At 46.9% G+C, this 25,908-nt stretch overlaps 1 protein-coding gene across 5 annotated transcripts in view; it reads right to left on the reverse strand.

Annotated features, from left to right (window-relative positions):
- Positions 1 to 651: 651 nt before the first annotated feature.
- The window catches only part of LOC140190530 (mitogen-activated protein kinase kinase kinase 5), a 194,952-nt gene continuing 169,695 nt past the window's right edge, over positions 652 to 25,908 (reverse strand). For 3 of the 5 annotated variants that reach the window (XM_072247181.1, XM_072247180.1, XM_072247184.1), the window contains 3 exons: positions 21,050 to 21,150; positions 16,646 to 16,722; positions 652 to 1,625 (listed from right to left, as the gene is read on the reverse strand). In XM_072247181.1, coding sequence (XP_072103282.1) covers positions 1,541 to 1,625; positions 16,646 to 16,722; positions 21,050 to 21,150 — 263 coding nt within the window. In that variant the 3' untranslated portion in view covers positions 652 to 1,540. Of the gene's footprint in view, positions 1,626 to 16,643; positions 16,723 to 19,068; positions 19,251 to 21,049; positions 21,151 to 25,908 lie in introns of those variants that run through there. The other 2 variants (XR_011883627.1, XM_072247183.1) reach the window with 2 other exon arrangements.

Genomic DNA, 25,908 nt, shown 5'->3' on the forward strand with positions numbered 1-25,908 from the left:
GAAGTCTCAGGCCAATAGGTCTTTTTTGAGGAAGAATATTGAGGGAAGTGGAGCTAACGAGTGCAGTCAAGTTCAATTGCCTGAGTGCCCTACTCACACTCATATCCAAGTACTACAGAGACAGAAGTGAATCCTAACCAAGTGCCAGTTCGGATAAAACCTGTTGGACAAACAAATCCCAACACTGTATAATGTTGTCTAATGTGCTAACGAAGATATCTCAATGAATGCAAAAGGAAAACTCAAAATACTCGGAAGATAGTAAACGTGCAACAATCTGAGATTATGGACTGAAATCATTCTGGGTGCGGGATTTGAATTCCAGCTCTAAGTTGTTGATAATACAGCTGGTTTAATATTCTAGGCTTGTTTGATTAGAGGGACTTTGAATTGTCCCCAATTAGCTATTGGATGGCTCTTCAGTACTGTGCCAATGCCCAGGAATTGCGGAGCTCCCTTCCCCCCACCACCCCTTTGTGTTCCCTCGGGCAGGACAACCTCCCAGCTTACTCCGAATACTAGTCAACACTTCCCCTGCTATGAGAGTATTAAAGTAACAAACAGTTCATTATCATGACAGCAAAACAAATGATTGTCCATATTTGTATAATTTCCATTAAAGAACATTTTTATTTAAAAATTATTTAGATATATATATACATATATATATATATGACTCTATATATTTTCTAAAAATAATTTTCTTCTATAGAAACATCTCCCCCCATGAGAAATAGCAGTGCAAGGTTTGCCAAAAGAGTCGACTTATTAAAAATTAATCTCCCAAACACTGGCGTGTGTAACTCAGCCAAAGAACAAAGGATCACCGAACAGGGGCTATCTTTTCAATTTTGTTGAGCTGTGCTCTCTATTAATTATTAATCTCAGATCACGCTGACAGAGGCAGCCTGACTGCACACACTGGCTGTACGTCCTTTGGTGAAATCCTCAGGAATGCACCCAATCTGACCTGGGAAGCTGACATCTGATGCAAGCAAGCTAGAAATCAGATCTTGAAACATATTTAGGAAGTGATTTCCCCCAATGAAACAGAAATAAAGTTTTCCTCCATCCTCCATTTGGTGGAATGACTTGGATTGTGTGTGTGTGTGTGTGGGATTTGGATGTCAGTGAGTATTCTCAGACCGCAAGCATCTGTCTTGTGACAAGGTTTGTTGATTGTCATGTCAACCATTGCACCCCCATCCGCAAGCAAGTCCGCCGGGAGCCCTGCCGAGCATTGGACAGGAGCAGAAGTTGTATCATGTGTCAGTCGTGAACATCGTGCCCTTTAATCTTGTGATCCACATCTGACACTTTAAAACTTAAACAATCCCAGATACAAACACTTCCTGATGATGGGAGGTGAACGGCTGGAGATGAAGTTACTGGAGATGCAGACTGCAGCTATCCTTTAATCAGTTCACCACTGTTACGTTGCAGCAACACAAGATTTTTTTTTTGCTGGTGTTTCTGTCCGTTCTGCGCTGTGCCATTACGTTTGAACAGTGTCTGCTTTCCAACAGCTTAGCAGGTCATTTCAGCAGGCACCTGGTTCCTTCTGTGTCCCATTCATCATCCTGTGGGCACTGATGGCAGCCCAGAGCCTGCACAGCATTCCACCCCTAACACAGGAAGAAACTGTTAGTGGCTGCTAGATCAGGCCCCTCCCTCCTCACATCAATGCACGCCACTCCCTCTGGAGAGGACACACACTTTTCACAATAGAAATATGCACAGAATGAAAATCAGTGAACTGCAAGTACTTGAAAACGAAAACAGATATCTGAAAATTCTCAGCACAGGTAGCGCGAGTGGAAAAGGAAACAGTTAATGTTTCAGGTCAAAGGCAGGAACGAAGCGGGTGCATGGGATTGGAGAGATGAACTTTGAGCAATAGATTCAAATTCCTGTGACTGCTCTGTAATTCCTCGGTGCTTTTAATGCTACAGCAGAATTCACAAAGGCACAATTGAGGTCTGAGTGAACTTAAATGGACCAATGTGCAAATATGTTTTAATTACCTCTATTACTTTGATCATCCACATGGCCCATTGAAAATTTCTTTAGCCAGAGGGTGATGAATCTGTGGAATTCATTATCACAGATGGTTGTGGAGGCCAGCTCACTGTGTATATTTAAAGTGGAGGTTGATTGGTTCTTGATCAGTAAGCATGTCAAGGGTTACAGGGAGAAGGCAGGAAATTGAGACTGACAGAGAAAATAATTCAGCCATAATTGAGTGGTAGAGCAGACTTGATGGGCTGAATGGCTGAATTCTACTCATATGTCTTGTGGTCTTAGATGTACATGCCCCATACATATTAACCCAGGTCAAGCCATCATAAGTGAGCCTTCCTTGTATGTCCCTCAGCTAGATAGCTGCTGTATCCCCTCAGTCACATAATTTGCTGGGTTATTTCTCCATGAATAATCATGTACATATTAACCATTCCATAACCAATCCAGATACCTTATAAATTACTTTATTCCCCATTAATCACTCCTCCCCAATACTCCAGGCAATCTGTAATACATTATTGATGCTGCTCACTTTTCATTAAAATAGCCATTAATTATAAGGGCACTTCTGAAGCAGTAAAATTCTGGCTGGATACTTTGGGGGCTTCAAGCAGCTGATCAGCTAAAGTGCACCCACTTGTCAGTTAGTCCCTTCTCCTCACCGGGATGTCCCAGAGTCTCTGATGTTGCTGGAAGTGATTTTCAAATGGTACCTCCGCAGCCTTTAAAACTACCGAGCATTGAATTAAGTTACAGACGTGTGCCGTCCCAACTCCTAACATAAACAAAGACTGACAGACAACCCATATGATAAAGAGGTCAAACTGTACAAATAAAACATCATACTGAGAACGTGAGTTGTAAAGAGTCTGTAGGTTGTAACATCAGTTCAGAGTTGTGGTGATTGAAGTGATGAGCATCGGTTCAGGAGTCTGATGGTTGTAGGGTTGAACCTGCGGCTTCCGTACCTCCTGCCGGAGGGTGGTAGTGAGAATGCAGTATGCCTTGGATGGTGGGGATCCTCCATGATGGATGCTGCTCCCTTGTGGCAGCGTTCCATGTATATGTACTCAGTGACGGGGTAGGGCTTTGCCTGTGACGGACTGGACTGCATCCGCCGGACGATGCTGAGGATGTTCTACGAGTCTGTGGTGGCCAGTGCTATCATGTTTGCTGTTGTGTGCTGGGGCAGCAGGCTGAGGGTAGCAGACACCAGCAGAATCAACAAACTCATTTGTAAGGCCAGTGATGTTGTGAGGATGGAACAGGACTCTCTGACGGTGGTGTATGAAAAGAGGATGCTGTCCAAGTTGCATGCCATCTTGGACACTGTCTCCCATCCACTACATAATGTACTGGTTGGGCACAGGAGTAGATTCTGCCAGAGACTCGTTCCACCGAGATGCAACGCAGAGCGTCATAGGAAGTCATTCCTGCCTGTGGCCATCAAACTTTACAACTCCTCCCTTGGAGGGTCAGACACCCTGAGCCAATAGGCTGGTCCTGGACTTATCCCCTGGTATAATTTACATATTACTATTTAACTGTTTATGGTTTTATTACTATTTATTATTTATGGTGCAACTGTAACGAAAACCAATTTCCCCCAGGATCAATAAAGTATGACTATGACTATCTTTCTGTTCGTGGGCATTGGTGTTGCCATACCCCGCCATGGTGTAACAAGTTAGGAGACTCTCCACTTTGCAGCTGAAAGTTCCTGGTGACCTGCCAAATCTGCACAAACTTCTGAGAAAGCAGAGGCACTGTTATGCCTGCTTCGTGTTGGTACAGTACTTATGTACTGGTCCCAGGAATAAAATGTAGCGAACCTGGGAATTCAGAATGTTGACCAATGCCCAATGTGGTACGGGCATTAATCCGACTACCTGTAATCTGGTTCCTTCGATAATCCGGCACTGATTATGCTTAATGTGATCCTTCTGTAATTGGGCATTTTCACTAATCCGGCACTCCTCAGGTCCCAGTGGTGCCGGATTAGTGAAGGTCAACATGTACCAAAGAGATATTTACATTACAGTGGGTGGCTCATCCCAGCCCTTCACAGACTGACAGGACAGCAAATGCTTGATTCATTCTGGGTTGTTTTGTGGATGGTACATGCCTGGATAGCCAACTACATTGTTCAGCTGCTGCCAGTTTGGTGAGTTGGCTCCACCACAGAGTTTAGTACATCTGAGAGATTGCTGATGGCCTGCGGTAGTGCCCGTTCACAAACAGTGTCTATCAACCGTTGCCCTGCTGCGGGTGACACTCGCCCCTGCTGAGTCAGAACACCGCGAGCGTGTTGCCGGCTGAGCTGCAGCACGCCGTACACGTTCTGTGTGTCCACGTGTGCGTGCACACGCACTACCTGCACACACCTGTGCACCGCCAAGCGCAGCGAGCACTGCACTGGAACCCTGAGCCGGCCGAGACCCCGATTTCCCTCCTCTCCGATGGCCCTTCCCGCTGGGCTGAGCAGTATCCCTGCTGTCCTTGCCCACATTTATCCCCAGTGGCGCAGGCAGAACTGGTGTTACAACATTGGGAACTTCATTCGCTGTATTGGACTTTACAATCATATACTTTGCTTATTTTAAATGAGTACATTAAATTATTTACTAAAAAGTAAACTGTTAAATTTGTACAACAGTAACAAATCAAATGAACTGTGACTTCACAACATTAATCTGAGCACAGAACGCAGTGGGCAGCATCGCAGTTAACATCAAGACAGCTACAGCACCAGTGACCCAGGTTCAATTCCCACCGCTGTCTCCGCAGAGTTTGTACATTTACCCCGTTACCCACCGGGCACTCCGGATTCCCCCCACGCTCCAACGACGTACGGTTTAGTAGATTAACTGGTCACACGGTGTTAATTGGAGATTGCGGGTTTGTTGGGTCGGAAGAGCCTGTGACTGTTGTATCTCCAAATAAATAAACAAACAGTGGATGACACACACTCACACACACACTCACATACACACACACTCACAGATACACACACACACACACACACACAGATATACACACACACACACACACTCATTCACAGAGACTCACACACCCACACACACTTAGAGATACACACACACACACTCAGTCACACACCCACACTTTGAGATACACATACACACACACACTCATTGACACAGACACACACTTAGAGATACACATACACACACACACACACACACACACACACACTCACTCATTCACACACCCACACACACACACTTTGAGATACACATACACACACACACTCATTCACACAGACACTCACACACCCACACTTTGAGATACACATACACACACACACACTCATTCACACAGAGACACTCACATAACCACACACTTAGAGATACTCACACCCACAGATACACACTCACATACTCGCACACACAAACTCACTCTCACACTTACACACACACAGCCACTTACTTGCACACACACTCGTAGAGATACACAAACACACACACACACACACACACACACACACACACACACACACACACACGATCTCTCTCACGTACAAGCAGGCACACACTGACACTCACACACTCAAGATACACACACACACACAAATCCTGTTAATACATCCTGTTAGCGCAGAGTGAGAGAGGGGACTACAGCACAGAAACAAGCCCTTCGGCCCTTCTAATCTATGCCAAACACTTATTTAGCCTCGTCCCATCGACCTTCACCTGGACCATATCCTCCACACCCCTCCCATCCATGTACTTTTCCAAACTTCTCTCAAGTGTTGACATTGAACCTGCAATCCACATGTCCTACATAAGCACACTCTCTGGAAACAGATATTGCATGCGTACGAAGCACAGACATAGATGATTATGGCAGTGTGATGGTTGAGTTGCTTGCCTAACAGAGAGAGAGCTGGACCACTGATTCAGAGACGTGAGTATGAATCCCACCACGGCAGCTGGGGAGTTCCAGCTCATGTATTAAACATGCCAGAATAACACTGGCATTCATGTCGATGATTAAACTATCTGATAAAAACACATTAGGTTCCTTCGGGGAAGAACTCATTCATCCCGCCCCAATCCCCAGACCCACCCAGAAAGCAGACTCTAAAATGCCTCCTCAGTTCAAGGGCAGTTAGATATTCAGAGCAAAATGCAGTCTGCATCCTGTGAATTAAAATGCACACACTACACATACGCGTGACACAAACATACACCCTCACACATGCAGGCTCGGGCACACTCGGAATGTAGAAACAGAAATGTGTATTTGCTGACATTGTAAATTAAAGAGCTTTGCCCAACAATTTTCTCAGCAAGCACAGTAACTGAAACAAAACAGCAGAAACAACAAATTGCCACACCAGTTAATTCAGCACAGCATTTAATAACAGCGCGCACACATGCTATTCAGTGAGCAGCCAGACATAGCTCTGCATTGTTTCCGTGACAACCGCGGAGATTCGAGGCTGCTCTGCAATCGAAAGGTTGAGAAAGCAAGTTGGAGAGAAGCAAAGGGAATCAGTCCAAGCAGGAAGGAGGTGTGTTGTAGGTCAGGAATATCTTCAATCACACTTAAAGGATATCTGAGCTTACTTTGTACCTCACTCCAGGGAAGGGGCACAAACAGTGGAGATGGAAGGGGAGGTCACTGCGTGGTGTACCGCACAGCCGGGTAACCTACTCTGAATCGCGGGGCACTTCTCTTTACCTGCACATCACCTCCCTCTGGTGCCCCTCCTCCTTCCCTTTCTTCCATGGTCCACTCTCTTCTCCTATCCCCTCTTACTTCACTCCCCCTCCCCTACCCATCCACCTTCCACCTGAGCTGGTCTCACCTTCACCTGCCAGCTTATACTCCTTCCCCGCCACCTTCTCACTCTGGCCTCGTCCCCCTTCCTTTTCAGCTCCCACGAAGGGTTTCAGCCCAAAATGTCAACGTTTTTTCCCCCCTTTCCACAGATGCTGCCTGACCTGCTGAGTTCCTCCAGGTGTGTGTGGGCTCTGCCACCTCTGTGCGGCTGCCCCGCTTGCTCCTGGTGCCGAAGGGAAGGAGTCACAGTTCACTAGATGGCCCAGCTACCGAGAGAAGTTGATCTTCCCATTCTGCCCCCGCCGCCGAGGCCTCAGCGGAGGGGTCCAGAGTAGGGCCCTGCCGATCAGGGACCTGCCACACCCGATCCCTGCCAGTGCTCTCAGTCATTGCTTGCGATTGGCAGCCCTGCCTGAAGAGGGAGCTACAGCTGGAGCTGCCTTACAAACTGGTTTAATAGCCCCCTGATGTTTATAATGATTGTTTACGCAGGTATAAAGGCCCCCCTGCTTAGTAACTTTAGCAATAGGAAAGAGAAACACTGCAAACATCATCACAGCAGTGTGTTGGGATGCAGAGGATGTAAGAAGTAACTATAGTCTGAAACTGAAGAGGTGCCACCTTGGGTGGACGGAGAGCTCTAGTCTGGCACTGGCGGGTTCCCACCACACTGCCAGGAGACTCCCAGCAACCAGGGTCTGGAACGTCACTGCGCCATGTGCAGTTTCAGTTACATTGGCATCAGCTCCCGTACACAGCAAGGTCTTTGTCCTTAGCGCGAGGGCTGCAAGGTAACTGGAGACTAGCTGCATGAACATTAACGCAGTAGGGCTCAGCTACAGCCCCCTTGCCCAAAATAACTCCCCCACCCCCCCATAGGTAGCTGAAGACCGACGTCTCACAGATAACCCATGATCCGAAGAACACACGGTGGGCAGGGAGAGTTCAGCAACACCAGAAACTCACTGGCAGCCAGGTTCTTCAACCGTCACCAACACCGCACCTCTACTGACATGGGTAGTGGTGAACCTACACAGCACAGAAGCAGCAGGTGGCTGCCGGAAGGAATGAGTCGATAGCTACCGGGCACCCTTCACTCAGTACAACAGCAAGCCAGGTGGTCCAGGCCCGACACACTACCCCCAAAGGGCCACGAGTTACAAAATTCACATGCCAGCCACAAACAACCACCAGGTCCCAGTGGCAGACAGTAATCCCATCAAATCTAAAACGTTGCAGCAAGGAACATCAGTCACAAGTTCACAGCCTTCATCCGGGAAGAGGAGGACATGGGTAGGAGGATCACAGCAATGCCATGATCGTGACCCATCCAGTAAGGAGCAAGACCCAACTGCTGGAAATACAAAGCCGTTTCCCAGTTGTCTGCCACAGGGAAAGTCTTCAGCACGTTTCTCCTCAACCATCACCTCCCACTGGCCAAAGAATTGCTTCCTGAATGGCAGCACCAACTCTGTCCATCCATTCAAAGGCACAGTGGAGATGACTGTCGCTCTGTACTAATGCCAAGATGAAGGCAGGGAGAAGCACCAACCACCAGCACATGACCTTTATCAACTTGGCAAGGACCTTTGACTCTGTCAATTGAAAGGGACTGTGGAGAATCTTCCTCAAGTCAGGCTGCTATGTGATAGCATGCAAGCTGTGATCTTATTCAACAAGTCCACAACAGGTCATTCTCTCAATGCAAACAATGCTGTGCTATCTCTCCAATGTTACACCGCATCTCCCGCAAGCTCTTGCTGGAGTGAAGCTTATTTACAGTACAAATGGAAATCTGTTCAAGCATTGTCTCCTCCACTCTAGAAGCAAAGCTGCCCAGACTTCAGCCATTGGGCTACATGAAGACAATTAGTGTGTCAGCATATTTCCAGAGACTGACCTCCAAAGCTTCATCGACTCATTCACCGAAGCATACAGCTTATACTTAACGTCCACAGCATGTGGCTCCTCTACCAACCCGTCTCCACTATACAACTCCGTTCCTTGGAAGTAAAGGTCCAGGAACTTCAAACCGTTTCATCTTTTCACAACAAGGCCCAGAAAAGTGGATCGTTTTCCCCACTAGATACACGGCAGTTCTTGGCTTGATCCTGGGAAATAAATACAGGCAGGTGGTGGAAGTGGGAACACTTTGGGATCAGTGACCCACAATTCCGTAAGTTTCAAGGTAGTTATGGCAAAGGGTTAAGGCTGGCTCTCAAGCTAAGGTCCTGAATTGGAAGAAGGGAGTAGATGCGTACAGGTAAAACATCTGTGACATGGGAATCTTTAGGAAGTGGAATAAGAAGAGTTCAATGCTAGCATGTAGGGTTGAAGGTTGTGATGGCAAGATTAGGGAACTCTAGTTGATAAAGAATATTGAAGGATTAATCAAGAAAATAAAAGAAATATATGACAGGTATGGACATCTGCAGTTAGGAATATGGATGTATTGGAGAATACCAAGAAAGGGGCACAAAAGGGTTGTGCGGTATTATTGATAGATTAAAGTGAATCATAAGACATTCTATAAGTATATTGGGAGCAAGAGGGTAGCTTAGAGACCAGGGGGTTAATCTATGTATTGAGTCACAGGAGTTGGGCTACATCCTAAATAAATACTTCACCAAACAGAAGAAGGTAGTGTTGTCAAGGAGGGATAACTCCTTGAAGATTCTCATGATCGAGGAGGATGAGATGTTAAGTGTCTTGGAAAGCATGAAGGGCGATAAAATCCACAGGGTCTGATAAGTTCCATTCCAGGTTGTTATAGGACTCTGTTATTGTTGGACTCTGACGGAGATCTTTACGTCATCGTTAGGCAGTGGTAAGGTGCCAGAAGAGTGGGAGATAGCTAATGTTGTTCAATTGTTGAAGGAGACTGCTGTGATAAACCAGGCACTACAGATCTGTGAACTTTACACCAGTGGGAGGGAAATTATTGTATAACATCCAAAAAAGATAAGATTTATGTGCCTTTAGAAAGACAGGGACTAGTCAGGAATAGTCAGCATGGCATTATACAGAGGAAATGCTCTCTCACTTACTTGATTGAGTTCTTGAGGTGATAACCAAAACTAATAAAGACAGAGAAGTAGACGTTGTCTACAAAGGGCTGGTGCCCAAGATTAAGGTACATGGGATGGATGGCCAGCTGGAAAATTGGATCCAGAACTGGCTTGGTGTATGACACAGTGGGTGATGGCCGAAGAATGCTGGTCTGTGTGGCACAGGGACAAATGCTGGCACTTTTGCTGTTTGTGACGTATACAAATAAATTGAATGTGATTTTTGAAGGCACTGTTAGTAAGTGTACTGACAGTGGTTAGTGGTGTGGCAGATACTGAGGAAGGTTTCTAAGGTCACCTGAAAAGCTGGGCAGACTACTGGTACGTGGACATTAATCCTGACCAGTGTGAGGCAATGCATTTACACGATCAAAAAAAAAGGAAGAAATATACAGTAAACAATAGGGTACTAAGGAAATGTTAATGAACAAAGTATATTAAGAGTAAGAGGGTTACTTAGAGACCAAAAGAGTAACTAATTTAATGAACTTAAAGTTCAAGTCTATGGTTACCCAAAACATGGCCACACAGGTTGACAGGGCAGTGAAGAAGGCATATGGCATATCTGCCTTCAAAGACAGTGAATGGAATATAAGTGTTGGAATATTATGTCACAACTTTACAGAACAGTAGTTAGTCCACACTTGGAGTAATGTGTGCAGTTCTTGTAGAACTACATACTACGGAGGGATGTAATTGGGCTGGAGACAGTGCGAGGGAGTTCCACCAGGGTGTTCACATAGAAACATAGAAAACAGGTGCAGGAGTAGGCCATTCGGCCCTTCGAGCCTGCACCGCCATTTATTATGATCATGGCTGATCATCCAACTCAGAACACCACCCCAGCTTGGTTTGGAAGACTAGAGTTCAGGTTGTGACTTACTGTCGCCAATTTTCTTCACATTTATGAGCCCCTCGGGATCAGAGATCCTTTAATGCCATTCAGGACATGTAGGTTGTGAGGGGGCCCCCTTGAGGCCAGTGTGGGAACTGCAGATGGGGCAGGAGTGGCTGGGCAGTGACACCCTTCCACCTCTTGCACAGGGTCTCTGTAAGCTCCCGACGCAAGGGGTGCACCTGTACAGGTGTTGCAAGGGGCAGCAAGGTAGTGTGGCACTTAGTACGACACTGTACAGCGTGCCAGCTGCAAGGAATTTGTATGTTCCCCTCTTCACCACGTGGGTTTCCTCCAGGTGCTCCGGTTACCTCCCACAAATGCAAGTAATGCATTTCTCTGTATGATTTCAACGTACTTGTGACAAATAAAGCTCATCTTTCTCTCTTTATTTCTAATCTTCCTTCTCCGGTGAGTGGTGTAGGGGCAATGTAACTCGTGGAAATGTACACCGACTTCGAGCTGAGGTCCACAGAGGCTGCTCTGACACGATGATGTAGTTACGTGAAGTTCTCTTACTGCGCTTTCTGTTCAGTGTTTGGAGTACAATAAATGAGCTGCTATGGTTTCTCCTAAACATAAAACGCCTCGCACCATTTGATTTTGCAAAAACATGCATTGGTGATCCTGATGCTCTAGGACAATTTCAGAGTTTTGGAACGTGTCGGCCAAAACAGTCACTTTGAAGCTACCTGCAAAAATGCCATTGTTTGGTTTGTACAAGCAGAGGCCCAATTGGCACGGTGAGAAATCACCGCGTCGATTGTAATGAGTGGTAGCATCGCTCAGCAGTTCCACGGCATCGAGAGTGATGAGTCCACCAGCAGACTCGCCTGAACATGGTAAGTAGCAATTGCTGAAAATTCACCTTTTACAGACTTTTAGACAATCAGTCTGAGCGCGCCAAGCAGTTGCTCTCCCCGCCCGGTCTCAGTGATGCTAAGCCACCAGAGCCAATAGGCAACATACTGCCTCTCCTGGGAAATCACCATCCTTGTTTTATTTTTAAAGAACTCCTCCTGCAGCAAGTGCCTGATCAAGTTTGCATAGCCCTCGCTAATGCACCTGTGAAGGCCTGTAGGGAACTTGCTAAAATGGCTGATAGGCATCGCTCAGCCAGGCAGTGATGCCTCATTCCTCCTCCCTCCTCTACCTCAATAAGCCTGGTCAGCAAGGCCTCTAAACAGACAATGCTGGGTCTGTGTTTATACCACCCTCACTTTGGTATGAACGCTAAGAAGTGCCAACTGCCTTGCAGCTTCGACAGTGCCAACACATCAGGACGTCAGATGTCTGTGAACACCGTGGGTTCCAGCTGCCGGCGACGTCTACTGTTCGTTACGGACACCCTTTCAGGGCGATGTTTCCTGTGTGACACGGGTGCTGAAGTGAGTGTGCTGCCAGCATTGCCTCTTGATGAGAAGGCAAAGAACAACAAAACCTCACTGGAGGCCGCCAATGGCAGCAAGATCCAAACTACAGGACCCTGTGGGTGACACTCTGCTTGAGTGGGTAATGTTACACACAGGACTTCGTCCTGGCTAAGGTGGCTAGACCTCTGCTCGGTGCAGATCTCCTGTGCACCCAAGGACTGTGAGTTGATCTTAGGAACTGCTGGCTTATAGATGTCAAGGACTTTGTGTTGTTACCCTGTTCCCTCAGTTAGTTCCTCACAACGGCTCTGTCAAGCACACACACCACCGTGTGTGAGTCTGCTTGACTGCTGGGTGAATTCCTAAACCTCACCAAGTCCATATTCTCCACTATGCTGACAAAACACGGGGTCAAGCACCACATTTCCACCACTGGCCCGCCGGTCCGTGTCAGTGTGTGTAGATAACACCCAAAAAAACTCGCATCCACGAAGGCTGAGTTTGCCAACGTGGAAAGACTCAGAACTGTATGCTGGTCGACTAGCCCCTGGGCTTCACCCTTCCACATGGTCCCCAAGTCCGATGGTACTTGCTGCCCATATGGCAATTACCAACACCTTAACGAGGTCACCAGCCCCAACTGTTACCCAATCTCACACATCCAAGACATTTTGGCACATTTAGCCAGACAGCTATTTTTTTCAAAAGTCAGTCTGGTTAGGGGCTACCACCAGTACCTGTGTGCTCGGAGGACATTCCCAAAACAGCTCTGATAACCTGGTTTGGCCTCTGAGTTTCTGTGCATGCTGTTTGGGCTGAAAAATGCAGCACTGGCTGATGGACTGTGCATTAAAAGACTTAGATTTTCTTCCTGTTCACCTGGCTGACATAATTGTTGCCAGCGCATCCAAATCCGAACACGTATCTCATCACCACCCACTTTCCGAGTGCTTGCGCCAACATGGGTTGATTATTAACCCTGCTAAGTGCCAGTTTGGGTTGATTTTCTCAGCCATCGCATCTTCGCAGAAGGTGCAAAACCCCTCCCATCAAAAGTGGCTGCTATTAAGGATTTCCTACCACCCTGCACTACTAAAAAGCAACAGGAGTTTTTAGGCATGGTGAATTCCTATCACTGCTTCATTCTGCAAGCTCTGAACTTATGTATAGTGCGCTTAAAGGCAATGCCTCTTATCATGTGCTTGACTGGTCAGCAGACATGGGCAGGGCATTTGATGATACCAAGCGAGCTCTCTCCAACACGACCCTACTGGTGCACCCTCTCCCCAGTGCACCTGTAGCCATTACTACTGACTCCTCAGACTATCCTGTGGGTGCTGTGCATGAACAGTTGTTCGGAGGCGTGTGGCAGCCATTCGCCTTCTTCAGCCGCCAGCTCCGTCTCCCCGAAAGGAAGTACAGCACGTTTGACTGTGAGCTTCTTGGTCTCTATCTGCCTGTCTGCCATTTTCATTTTCTTCCAGAGGGTCGCCATTTCATAGCGTTCATTGATCACAAACCCTTCGTGCACACAATAGCTAAAATATTCGACCCTTGGTCTGCACGGCAGCAACACCACCTGGCCGACATATCCAAGTTCACAACTGATATACAACAAGTCAAGGGGAAAAATAATGCCGTGGCTGATTGTCTCTCACGGCCATACGTTGAGGCCATACACATTGAGGCTGACTGTCAGCATGGCAGCCGACCAACCTACTGACCCAGAGGTCCAGGCTTACCGAACAGAGGTCACGGGCCTGCGGTTGGCTGACGTTAAATTTGGGGAAGCTGGGGTTTCTCCCCTGAGTGGTGTCTCTACTGGTCACCCTCGCCCCATCGTGCCCGAAAACTGGAAGTGCCAGAAGGCCTCACAGAAACTGGTTGCACTAAAGTTTGTCTGGCACGGTTTCAGAAAGGACATGCGTGATTGGAGAGCAGCCTGTGTGGAGTGCCAGTGGGCAAAAAATTAACCATCATGTTCAGGCACCATTGGCACCTTTTGAGGCCCCTAAACAACCATGCCAATGTGGACCTTGTTGGTACTCTTCCCCCCTCCTGCGGTTTCACACACCTCCTTACCATGGTGGACCGTACCACCAGGTTGCCAGAGGTCATCCCTCTAGCAATGACAACGGCCGCAGAAGTGACTCAGGTGGTCATCAGCACCTGGGCTGTTCAGTTTGGTACCCCGTCTGGTAATTCCTCCGACCACGGCCCCCAGTTTATATCAGACCTCTGGGCTGCGATGGCCCCGGACCTCAGTGTTAGCCTATATCACACCACAGCGTACCACCCGCAGTCCAATGGCCTATGTGAGCGGTTTCACCGCTCCTTAAAGGCTGCTCTGAGGGCTTCTCTGACAGATGAGTGTCCCCTGTGGACCCTGCTGGGACTCTGTGCGACTCCAAAAGAGGGCCTGCAGTCGTCCGTGGCTGAGTTAGTATATGGGCAGTCAACACGAGGCTGGGTGATTTTATTCCTGACGCCACAACCAATTGTTCGGCCTCTCAGCAGCTTTCCGCCCTCCACCATGAATTCAAATCCTTTTCGCCTATTCCTACCTCCTATCATGGTACTGCCCAGCATTCCTGAGTTCCCGTTGGCCTACATTCCACCTTGTTTGTTTTCATCCGCCATGATGCACACCAACATCCCCTTAGGCCCCCTTACGACGGCCCGTTCTGTGTTTTGGAATGGAGAGGAGAGACTTATCATTGACAAGAGGGTAAAGCTGAATGTGTTTCGGTAGATCATCTGAACCGGGCCCACCGAGATTTGGAGGAATCTGCTACCATGTCGCAACATGACCATGATATTGTCAAGGCAACTGAGGCAACTGCTGTTCCTGCACCCATGGAACATGGGACCCCAGCCAGGCAGCTTGTCCAAGCTCTGAACAGGCTCACAATGCTGGTTTTAGTGAATTCTGGGGGGGGCCTGCATAGGGTGACGTAAAGGGTGGAAACACACATAATTCACAATGACCAACAGTGAGCTGGGATTCGGTTTAAGAGGCTGGTCTGATGTGATGATGTAATTACATGAGGTTCTTTTACCGCGCTTTGTATTCAGTGTTCGAAGGACAACAAATAAGTTATTCATGCCATTTGATTTTCGAAAGCCTACAGTGATTATGGACCAGAGGTTCAGTGGGTCTGTTCCATTTCATGAAGACTGAATGCATCCTTGAAGTTTTTTGACTCTATCCACATCGTTAATGCTTTCCATGAGAGAGAGCTCGGAATAGAGCGCTCGTTTTAGGAGCCTGGTGTTCAGACACGTGAACAACATGGGTCCAGTGCAACCAACTAGTTACACCTGGAGCTTTAAGGCTGGGGTTGTTGGCCGGGGAGATGATATGACATGAGATGAGGAGGAATTTATTGAGTCAGAGGGTGGTGAATCTGTGGATTCATTGCAAAAGACAGCTGCAGAGGCCATGTCATTGGGTACATTTAAAGCAGAGATTGATCGGCTCTTGATTAGTAAAGGTTATGGGGAGAAGGCTGGGATTTGTTGAGAGGGTTAGTAAATCAGCTGTGCCAAATGGCGGAGCAGACTCGATAGGTCAAAGGGCCTCAATCATCCGGTTTTATTAGATATTGACGCTGGTTTGTTTGACCAACCGGTGAATTCGGACAGCTCTGCAGAAACTGATGTAGCTGAAACAAATCCAAGTGTCAGAGCCTAAAGGAGGGCAGAGATGACTTCTATCCAGATGGTCATATACATCGGGCCGTGTATGAGATCCTGATCTTCAATTATACTTTCCCTCAATTGATCGGAAACTGGATGTGTTGAGCTGCATCTGCCTTCACTGAGAGAGGACTCTCACGGTAAGGGAAGCAGTACACGCTTTCCAGGGTTCTGTTGTAACCCTTCATTTTGAAGGGCAGTGGGGGCAGCTGGTCAAGGAAGTTGCCTCGGTCTCAGCATGCATGAGTCTGCATTCTACACCCTGACGACTGAAATTTGTCTTACGCTAATTGAAAAAGCAGTTTAACTCCATTATTTGTAAATGTTTTGTGACGCACAGTGGGAAGAAAGAACTTCACATTTGCTGTACCTCATGCCCTGAGGACCTCCGAAAGTGCCACACAATAAAATAATTACTTCCAGAGGTGGAATCACCACTGTGATAAAAATGATGGCAGTGAACTTACACACCACAAACAACAGGGCTGTAAAAGACCTGCTTTAGATGGTGTTGGTTGGGAATAAACAGCATGTTCAGATGCTGGGTGAACTCTGCACCCTTCTTCTGATAAAGCTACAGATTATATCAAACTAGACAAGGGTTTAATGTCCCAGGTGAAAGATGGCAATGGCTCTTTGGTCCCTCACTGAGGCACAGAAATCTCAGGGTGGATGATGTGCAGAAGTCTCTGGAGATGACTCCCACATGGCAGCTGACCTAGAACATAGCCTAGAAACAAAAAGCCAAATCCGGATAAAATACAGAATCCCTCAGTAGTTACCTTATTTGGGTATATTTCAAGTCATCCTTTGTAACGTCGATCAGAAGATCCTGCAGTGTGTAGCCATTGGCTATAATCTGTAACAGTAACAGAACAGGCGTCATGAGAGTCATTGCGGAACCTCAAAATGTTGGAGGAACTCAGCAGGTCAGGCAATGGGCGTCTCAGGCCGAGACCCTACAGCAGGACTGGTGAGGAAGAGGGAAAAATCAAACTATGAAGGAGGGGAAAGAGAACAGGCTAGAAGGTCAAGACAGGTAGTTGGGGTGGAATGAAGCAAGAAACTAGGAGGTGATAGATGGGAAAAGGCTGGAGAGGAAGAAATCTGATGGGGGAGGAGAGTGGACCATGGAGAAAGGGAAGGAGGAGGAGCACCGGGGAGGTAATAGGCAGGTGAGGAGAAGAGAAAATGTAAGAGGGGAGTCAGAGTAGGGAATTGAGGAAGACAGGAGGGGGCAAAGTTACTGGAAGTTGGAGAAATCACAGACAGAATGTGACGCATTGCTTCTCCAACCTGAAAGTGGCTTCATCATGACGGTAGAGGAGACCATGGACAACATGTCAGAATGGGAACGGGGTTTGGAATAGAAAAGGCTGGCCTCCAGGAAGCACTGCTTTTTGCAGATAGAGTGAAAATGCTCGACAAAGCGATTCCCCGATCTACATTGGGGCTCACTAATATCAGGAGCACTGGATACAATAGATGACCCTGAAAGGTTTGCAGGTTAAGTGTTGCCTCACCTGGAAGGACTATTTACATCTCGAATGGAGGTGAGGGAGGAAGTGAACGGGTGGGTATAGCACTTTTTCAGCTGGCATGGGTAAGTGTTGGCAAGGAGGCTAGTGGGGAGGGATGAATGTACAAGGGAACCACGGAGGGAGCGATCCCTGCGGAAAGCAGAGAGAGAGGGGGCAAGGTAAAGAAGTGCTTGGCGGTAGGGTCCCATTGAAGTGGCAGAGTCGCAGAGAATGATGAGTTGGATGTGGAGACTCACAGGGTGCCAAGTAAACCAATTACAAACAAGAGAAAATCTGCAGACCTGCGAGCAACACACACAAAATGCTAGAGGAACTCAGCAGGCCAGGCAGCATCTATGGAAAAGAGTAAACAGTCGGCGTTTCTGGCCTGCGGAGTCCTCCAGCATTTTGGGTGCTAAGTAAAGACAAGAGGAAGCCTATCCCCGTTAAGATGGCGTGAAGGCAGATATCCAGGAAATGGAGGAGATGCAGGTGAGGGCAGCATCAATGGTGGAGGAAGGGACACCCCGTTCTTTGAAGAAGGAGGACAGCTCTGTTGTCCTGGAAGGGAAAGCCTCATCCTGGGGACAGATGCAGCAAAGGCGAAGGAACTGAGAAAAGGAATGGTATTTTTACAGGAAGCAGGGTGGGAAGAGGTAATCAAAATAGCTATTGGGAATTGGTATAGTGTATACAAGATATCTTTAAACAGTTTGTCACCAGATGTGGAGACAGAGATCGAGAAAGGGGAGAGTGGTGTTAAATATGGGATGGTTTATCCCCAGAGACAATTCTTCTTCACCTGCATACCAATGGGGTCGTCTAACAAATCCAATGCTCCCAATGTGACCTCCTCTACATTGCTGTGTCCGACATAGATTAGGGGACTGCTTTGTTGAGCACCTCCATTCCATCCGCAAAACAAAAAGCAGGATGAAACCGATTTAGTTCCAATCCCCATTCCCATTCCAACATGTTGCTCCATGGCCTCCTCTACTGCCACGATGAGGCCACTCTTATGTTGGAGTAGCAGCACCTCATATTCCGTCTAGGTAGCCTCCCACATGAAGGCATGAACATTCATTTCCCCAACTTACAGTAATCTTTCCCCCTCCTCCTTCCCCTCTTCTTCAATTCCCCTCCCTTACCTCTCCATTTCACCTGCCTATCACCTCTGGCAGGTGCCCCTACTCCATCCCTTTCTCCCATGGTCCACCCTCCTCTCCTATCAGATTCTTTCTTTTCCAGCCCTTTACCTTTTCCACCTATCACCTCCCAGCTTCTTACTTCATCCTTCCACCCCCACCCATCTGGCTTTACCTATCCCCTTTTAGCTTGTACTCCTGTTCTCCCACCCCACCTTCTTATTCTGGCTTCTTCCTCCTTCCTTTCCAGTCCCGATGAAGGGCCTTGGCCCAAAACAGTGATTATTTATTCATTCCCATAGAGGCTGCCTGGCCTGCTGAGTGCTTTCAGCAGTTTGTGTATGTTGCTCTGGATTTCCATCATCTGCTGACTCGCTTGAGTTTATCATCCTCTCCACTCCCCTTCTACCCTGAATGCGCCAAGTCTTTGCTGGGATCTGAATAAGTTCAGCATTTACTTGCATCCCCATTTTCTATTAACTGAGTTAAGCCAGCAGCGTCAATGGCCAATGTGGGGCCCAGCTGACCCCGTGTCCTCACCTGGTACCTGCTCAAGAGGCCTGCCTGGCTAGCCCCAGCCACAGCTAACAGCGGACGCTCAACTCTCTCTCTGCCTGACGCGAGTCGAGGTGGGTCAAGAGTTGAAGTGGGCTGGGTGGGAGACAGGTCCGGTTGAGGATGGGGGTTTGGCCTCTGTATTCATGTTGATCAGTAGGTCAAGGCTTTGGGAAAAGAATAAAATCGTCAAAACGATGACACAGATCAAAGACTATTGGAGTGGGATACATAACGCCCTACAAGACATCTTTAAATGTGGAATACCCTTAGAGAGTAAGACCATATATTTTGGGTATATACCTCAAGAATGGTTGAAAAGAGGTAAATATTTAATGAATATACTGCTGGTGGCTGGTAAAAAGACCCTTACCAGGAAATGGTTATCACAGGAGAGCCCAACTTTAAATGTATGGATGGAAATTACAATGGACATTTACAAAATGGAGAAGATAACAGCATCTGTTAATCATAAGTTGGAACAATTTTATTCATACTGGAAAAATGGTTTAACTGCATAACACCTCATAGGCCTGATTTTATTCTCACAAATCAACGAATATGCTTGTAAAAAAAAGATCACTCCCTACTCTGTACATAGTTTTCTTCTTTTGATTGTTCTTTCTTTCCTCTCCTTTCTATGAGTGTATACCCCAGATAAATATTATGTGGAGGTTTGTGACAAATGTGATTATATGATATATATGTACAGTATCTGAAATACATCTTATGGAAATGTTTGTTTGATGATGAAATTCAATAAAAAAAATTACAAAAAAAAAGGATGACACAGCCAGACCAGGCCGATCAACACCGATATGTCACTCTTCAGGAGTTAGCTAAATGCCACCATTCTCAAATAACTTCCCCACCTTGTATTCACCTTCATCATCAGCCCTAATCTTCATTGTTGGGAGATCTTCCTCCACGGACTGGGTGAGCTGGGGATCTGTGAACATCGGACCAGGCAAATCCGAGCTAAAGTCGAGGGCCTTCCTGGGCTCTGTTGTGCACATTTTGAACATTACGAGGTCTATACCAGTGAGAACAAGGCTCCCTAAAGTACAGCTGGGCCTCTTGGAGCTTCCCAGCAGCATTCCCAGCTTCAGCACTTGACAAGAGCAGAGTTCGAGCAGTTCAGGACCTGTTACCAAGTACTGTCAATGTCTGATTTCTAGCAGCTACCATGAAACCATGGTGGACATCCAGAAACCTGCAGGTGGGGAGTGTAAACACTGATGATATTCAGGTAGATGTTTTCAGAATGGATATACCAACTAAAGAAGTTAATGGCTGATGGGCAACTTGTCAAAGAAATTAGCAGCTCAAGAGGACATCATGGCTCCATATAAGATGGCTGCATTTCTCCTTTCTCCCCTTAGCTTGTCTTGAGCAAGGGACTGAGAATTACGACAATGCTCCCAAACCTTTCCTAGAAGTAGCCTGCCCTCCCCTTCATACGTTACTTGGTAACTTACAATAAACACGAGAGATCCTGCAGTTACTGAAATTCTGGTGCAACACGCACAAAATGCTGGAGGAGCCCAGCAGGTCAGGCAGCACCTAACGGAAATGAATAAATAGTCGACCTTTTGGGCCGAGACCCTTCAACAGGAAGATGATAAACACATCTTCATCCCTCCCTCCAGTTCTCAACACGTCATATTGCAAGGAATGCCTTTAGCAATCTCACTCGAATTGACACCTACTATAAGTCTACAGCACTACACCTCAGTGCCAGCAGGTGGTGCAGTGACATCTGCACCAGACTTCGAGGAGAGTGGTTCTGGGTTCAAATCCAGCCAGCTCCTTGCACGCTTTCCACCCACGATGGTTTGCGTGTCGAGCCAGCAACTCTGCCCCGTAAAACAGACAATAGCTGAAGAAACAGCAAGGCTGCTGCCCGATGTCCCAGTGAGGTGCGGGAGGATACTATTATATACTATTCCTCGGCACTTTATCCTACCTTGTCAATTGTCTGTTGGTCAACTTGCGTTGTTAGTAGCCACTCTGTGAGTTCTTCAGTTTTGGAATTGGCAAGTGTTGATTGGAAGCTGCACTGGACACCTAAGCAGGAACATTGCAGGAGAATGTTTATCAAGTATTATTGCAGGAACGTTGTTTTCAATTTCAAGACACACAGAGATCATATTCTGTCTGAATTAGAACAGGAAACGGTTAACAAGCCCAGCCTTGTCCAATCAGTGTCTAAACAATTCATCTCTCATTCCAATCTCACTCCAGAAAACATGTTCATTGTTATTTGAATCCAAACCCAAGACTGGCTTATTTATTGCACTTTATATTTTGAAAAAAAGTTCTGCGGTTGTTATTTTGACTCCTTGGGAGCCCTAGTCATGAGCAAACAATCTACTCACTCAATCATAAATCTTGTTAACTGGAACTCTCTTTCACATAGAACTAATCTGGCTCTTAATATCTCTAATTTCTGACATTTGTCCTGTGGGATGTCAGCACCTTCCTCCCCTAAAATTAACTCAAGGGCAGTGTTACCAATATCATTCTCTGCACTTCCTTCCCTTCAATGAGTATACAGCATTCCAAATGGAATAAGGAAGCTCCAGGGTATTGTTGGATTGGGGTTATTTTTCTTGTTGCTTAACTTACCGAGGCTGGCTTGTTTTTGTATATAATAACCCATATACATGTACTCGTTCAGTGAATTTTCCAGTAATTATGACACAACTGCTTCTGTGTTTTCCTAGAAACTTCTTAGTTTTCACTGGCAGTTGTCAAAACCACTTGAATCTGACTATTTTATATGTTAATTACATTTAATGAAATGGCCGTAAGCAACAAGCTTTATGCCTCATTCTTGACTTCTAAGAACTGTCTGAACAGTCTAATGGCTGTACTGTGGCGTGGCCAACTCTCCCTGGTCTCTACTTATGAAGATTGAGGAGGGGCACAGATTTCAGTGAAAGTCGTGGCGCAAGCGAGGGAATTCCTCGAAGCCTGGTTTTCCGCAAACAATTCTGTGTACAGACACGTAGAACCTCGATCCTATTTATGAGCCAGTGTGGGCAAGATTCCAGACCACAACGCACAAAGTTTGCCACACACCCATTCAGTGACGAGAGTTCCTCTGCACATCACAACTGAGTTTCTGTAACGATGCCCAGCCAACTGATTGAAAAGTATATAAAGGCCAAGCTTTTGGAGAACACTCCACAATCAACAGCGCTCTGACAATGTCTCCTCGCACGGTTTGCAAGTTGCCAAGAGCGGAGAACAACTCAATCCAATACCATGTTTTTAGCAGGCAGTTAGACTCCAAATAAACTTGCTACTGAAGGTGTAGAAGAGGGACTCCAGCCTTTCTGCTCATAACACCTGCACAGCCCCCAGTGCCACATCATTGAAAACGTTAAATCTTGAACAGCAGGTACAATTGCTTAGCGACTGGGTCAAAACTCATCTCTCTTTCAATGTGACTGAACCACACTTTAAGGCCTCTACTGCTCCTGGGACTTGGTGAGAAGAGTTGTCTTGAGTTCAACAGTAGTAATGTAAAAGGAGAAGAGTATCATTGGCTGTAAAGCCCACCCTGATGTCCTGTGATTGTGGAAGGCACCCTATAGATACAGGCCCTTTTAGTTATGAGCAGCTGGGAGATCGCTGATGGAATCCCTTTGACATTGGATGTCCTCTGTCCCAAGAACTGGACCAGCTTACAACCTGCTCAGTGATATGACCAGCTGATTCAACCCGGAGAATCAAATGGGAAAAGACCTGCTGGCCAGAGTTGTAAAGCAGAGAGACAGAGCTTTTGGCCCACCGTACCCATACTATCCCTTTAACCCAGCTGCACAGATCCCATTTGCCTCCATTAGGTCTATGTCCTTCAGTAACATGCTTGTTTAAAAGCTTATCAGAACTCTTCATTAATATAATCATTGTATCTGGCAACACATCATAGATATCAACCACCCTCTGTGTAAAAAAATTCCCTTCAAAACAACTTCTTTCACCTGAAAGACAATGCCCTCTTGTTTTCAATACCCCTACCAGAGGGAAGAGAAATTTGACTCTCTACCCCATCCTGACAAAGATTAGATTGGAGTAGCGACGTGTGTATCAAAACATCGAAACATACTGTTCGGTGTACAACAAATGCGTGTCGCTTGCGTCCAATAACCAACACCGTTTGGGGATATGCTGGGGCAGCCTGCAAGTGTCCCCATGCTTCTGATGCCAGTTTAGCATGCCCACAACTTACTAACCCTAACTGATGCCAGCTTAGCATGCCCACTAATCACTAACCCTAACTGATGCCAGTTTAGCACGCCCACAACTTACTAACCCTAACTGATGCCAGTTTAGCATGCCCACAACTTACTAACCCTAACTGATGCCAGCTTAGCACGCCCACAACTTACTAACCCTAACTGATGCCAGTTTAGCACGCCCACAACTTACTAACCCTAACTGATGCCAGTTTAGCATGCCCACTAATCACTAACCCTAACTGATGCCAGCTTAGCATGCCCACAACTTACTAACCCTAACTGATGCCAGTTTAGCACACTCACAACTTACTAACCCTAACTGATGCCAGTTTAGCATGCCCACAACTTACTAACCCTAACTGATGCCAGTTTAGCACGCCCACAACTTACTAACCCTAACTGATGCCAGTTTAGCATGCCCACAACTTACTAACCCTAACTGATGCCAGCTTAGCACGCCCACAACTTACTAACCCTAACTGATGCCAGTTTAGCACGCCCACAACTTACTAACCCTAACTGATGCCAGTTTAGCACACCCACAACTTACTAACCCTAACTGCACGTCCTTTCAGAATGTGGGAGGAAACCCACAAACAGATATCGTCACAAACTGAACCCCAATCTTATGATCACCGTCACTGTGAAGCATGGCACTAACCACTCTACTACCGTGCCACATGCCCACCTTTAGAGGTACCTCCACCACAACATCCCTTAGCCTCCTTCACAAGGAAAACAATCAGCCCATCCAAACAACCTCTTCCCTCCCTCATTTAACTAAGTTCCTCCAAATCACGGAACATCCTGCTGAATCTCCTCTGCACAGGCTCAGCCTTCCTGTCGTGTAGCGGCCGAACTGCACACAGTACACCAAGTGCAGCCGACCCCAGTGTTTTGTAAAGTTGCAACATAACGTCCCAGCTCTTCTCTTCTATGCCCCGACTTGTGAAGGCAAGCAAAGCAAATGTTTTTGTCAACCCCTTATCAGCCTGTGTTGCTGCTTTCAGGAAACTCTGAAAGGTCTCCATGAACCACTGCAGTGGATCAGATCAGTTGGAATCAGATCGAGCCTTCCTGGTATTACAGGAATCCTGAGGATGCTGGCTGCAGGCAGCGACAGGCCCAGCTCTCTCCTGCAGGAATTCATTTGATCAGCAATCACCAACCCAGCTTGCAACCTGCTCCAAGGCTCCAGTGTCTCTGTAAGAGGAACTGCCCAACATCCAGCCAACTTCTGAATTTACTTGTCTGACAGTGCCCCAAACATTTTCTGATAAAAGAACTGGTTGCCATAAGCAAGATCTTAAGCCATAAGCCTCGGCGAAGGTGCACACCTCCCAGAAGTACGGATACCCAGCAAATTCCAGGTAAAAAGGATATTTAAACCGGGAATCAATCCTCTCATTCCTCTGCAGCACCCTTTCTAAAATCTCAGCATCTCTACGGGCAGAGGAGTGTAAAACTCGGCCTAAGCAAGGCTGTGCAGAAGGGTAAAATGGTCCGGTTTAAGACGAATATTGAAACCGTATTCTCACACTGGCCACGGAAAAGGCATTTGCCCCAGAGTGCAGCCTGACGGTTACTGCTTAGGATACCAGTGACTGTAGACCTGGCATGGGACACCCAAGCTGTGTGAGGTTATGGGGTCATCACTGCACCTTCACTCTGTGCACGATAACTTTGCACATCCTCATACTGAACCAAACCCTCTATACCGTAATACTCTATAAACAATCACTCTGTATCCTTCCTGTCACCACTCCACCTTACTTCATTCTGGACACTGACACTCTCACCTACGCAACTAGTGCCCTAATCCCACACTCTCTACCCCTGCACACTAATATTCTATTCACACTCTCTACCCCTGCATACTGGTATTCTTCCCACACCTCTCTACTGGGTACACTAATACCCTGCACACAGATACACCGTCCTGCACACTAATAATCTACTCCGCACACTAGACCTCATTCCTGCGCACTCTCCAGCTTCCAGATTAATGCTCTGTGCACTGATATTCTGCACACCACAGGATGTTTAAAACAATGCCATATTTGGAACCGGGTCAGGAAGGAAGAGGTTGTGGATTTGAGGGCTAAATCAGGCTGGAGGGGAGTTCAGGTGTTTCAACAGCAGTGGCTGACCAAACTGGTGAACGGGGCCATGAGATGAGGAAGTGAGTTATGGTGGATGACTCTAGGAACAGAGCATAAAGCAAAAACCCTTTATCAGAAAGACAAGAAAATCTGCAGATGGCGGAAATCCAAGCAACGCACACAAATTGCCGGAGAAACTCAGCAGGCCAGGCAGCATCTGTGGAAAAGAGTGAACAGTCGACGTTTCGGGCCTCCAGCGTTTTGAGTGTGTGTTGCAGAACTGGGAAAGAGGGAAAAAGGAGATAGCTTTACGTTGCAGAGAAGGATGAACAGGATAAAGGGAATATTCTGTGATAGCCTGAGACCCAGTCAAATGGGTTAATGAGTGCAGTGAGAGGGTGATGATGCTTCTTTGTCACAGTTTTGTGCGGATAATCGCTGGGCTGTCAGACAACCCTGCAGGTCAGACTGTA

Source organism: Mobula birostris, chromosome 30 (assembly GCF_030028105.1).
Source record: "Mobula birostris isolate sMobBir1 chromosome 30, sMobBir1.hap1, whole genome shotgun sequence".
NCBI classification, from domain to species: Eukaryota; Metazoa; Chordata; class Chondrichthyes; order Myliobatiformes; family Myliobatidae; genus Mobula; species Mobula birostris.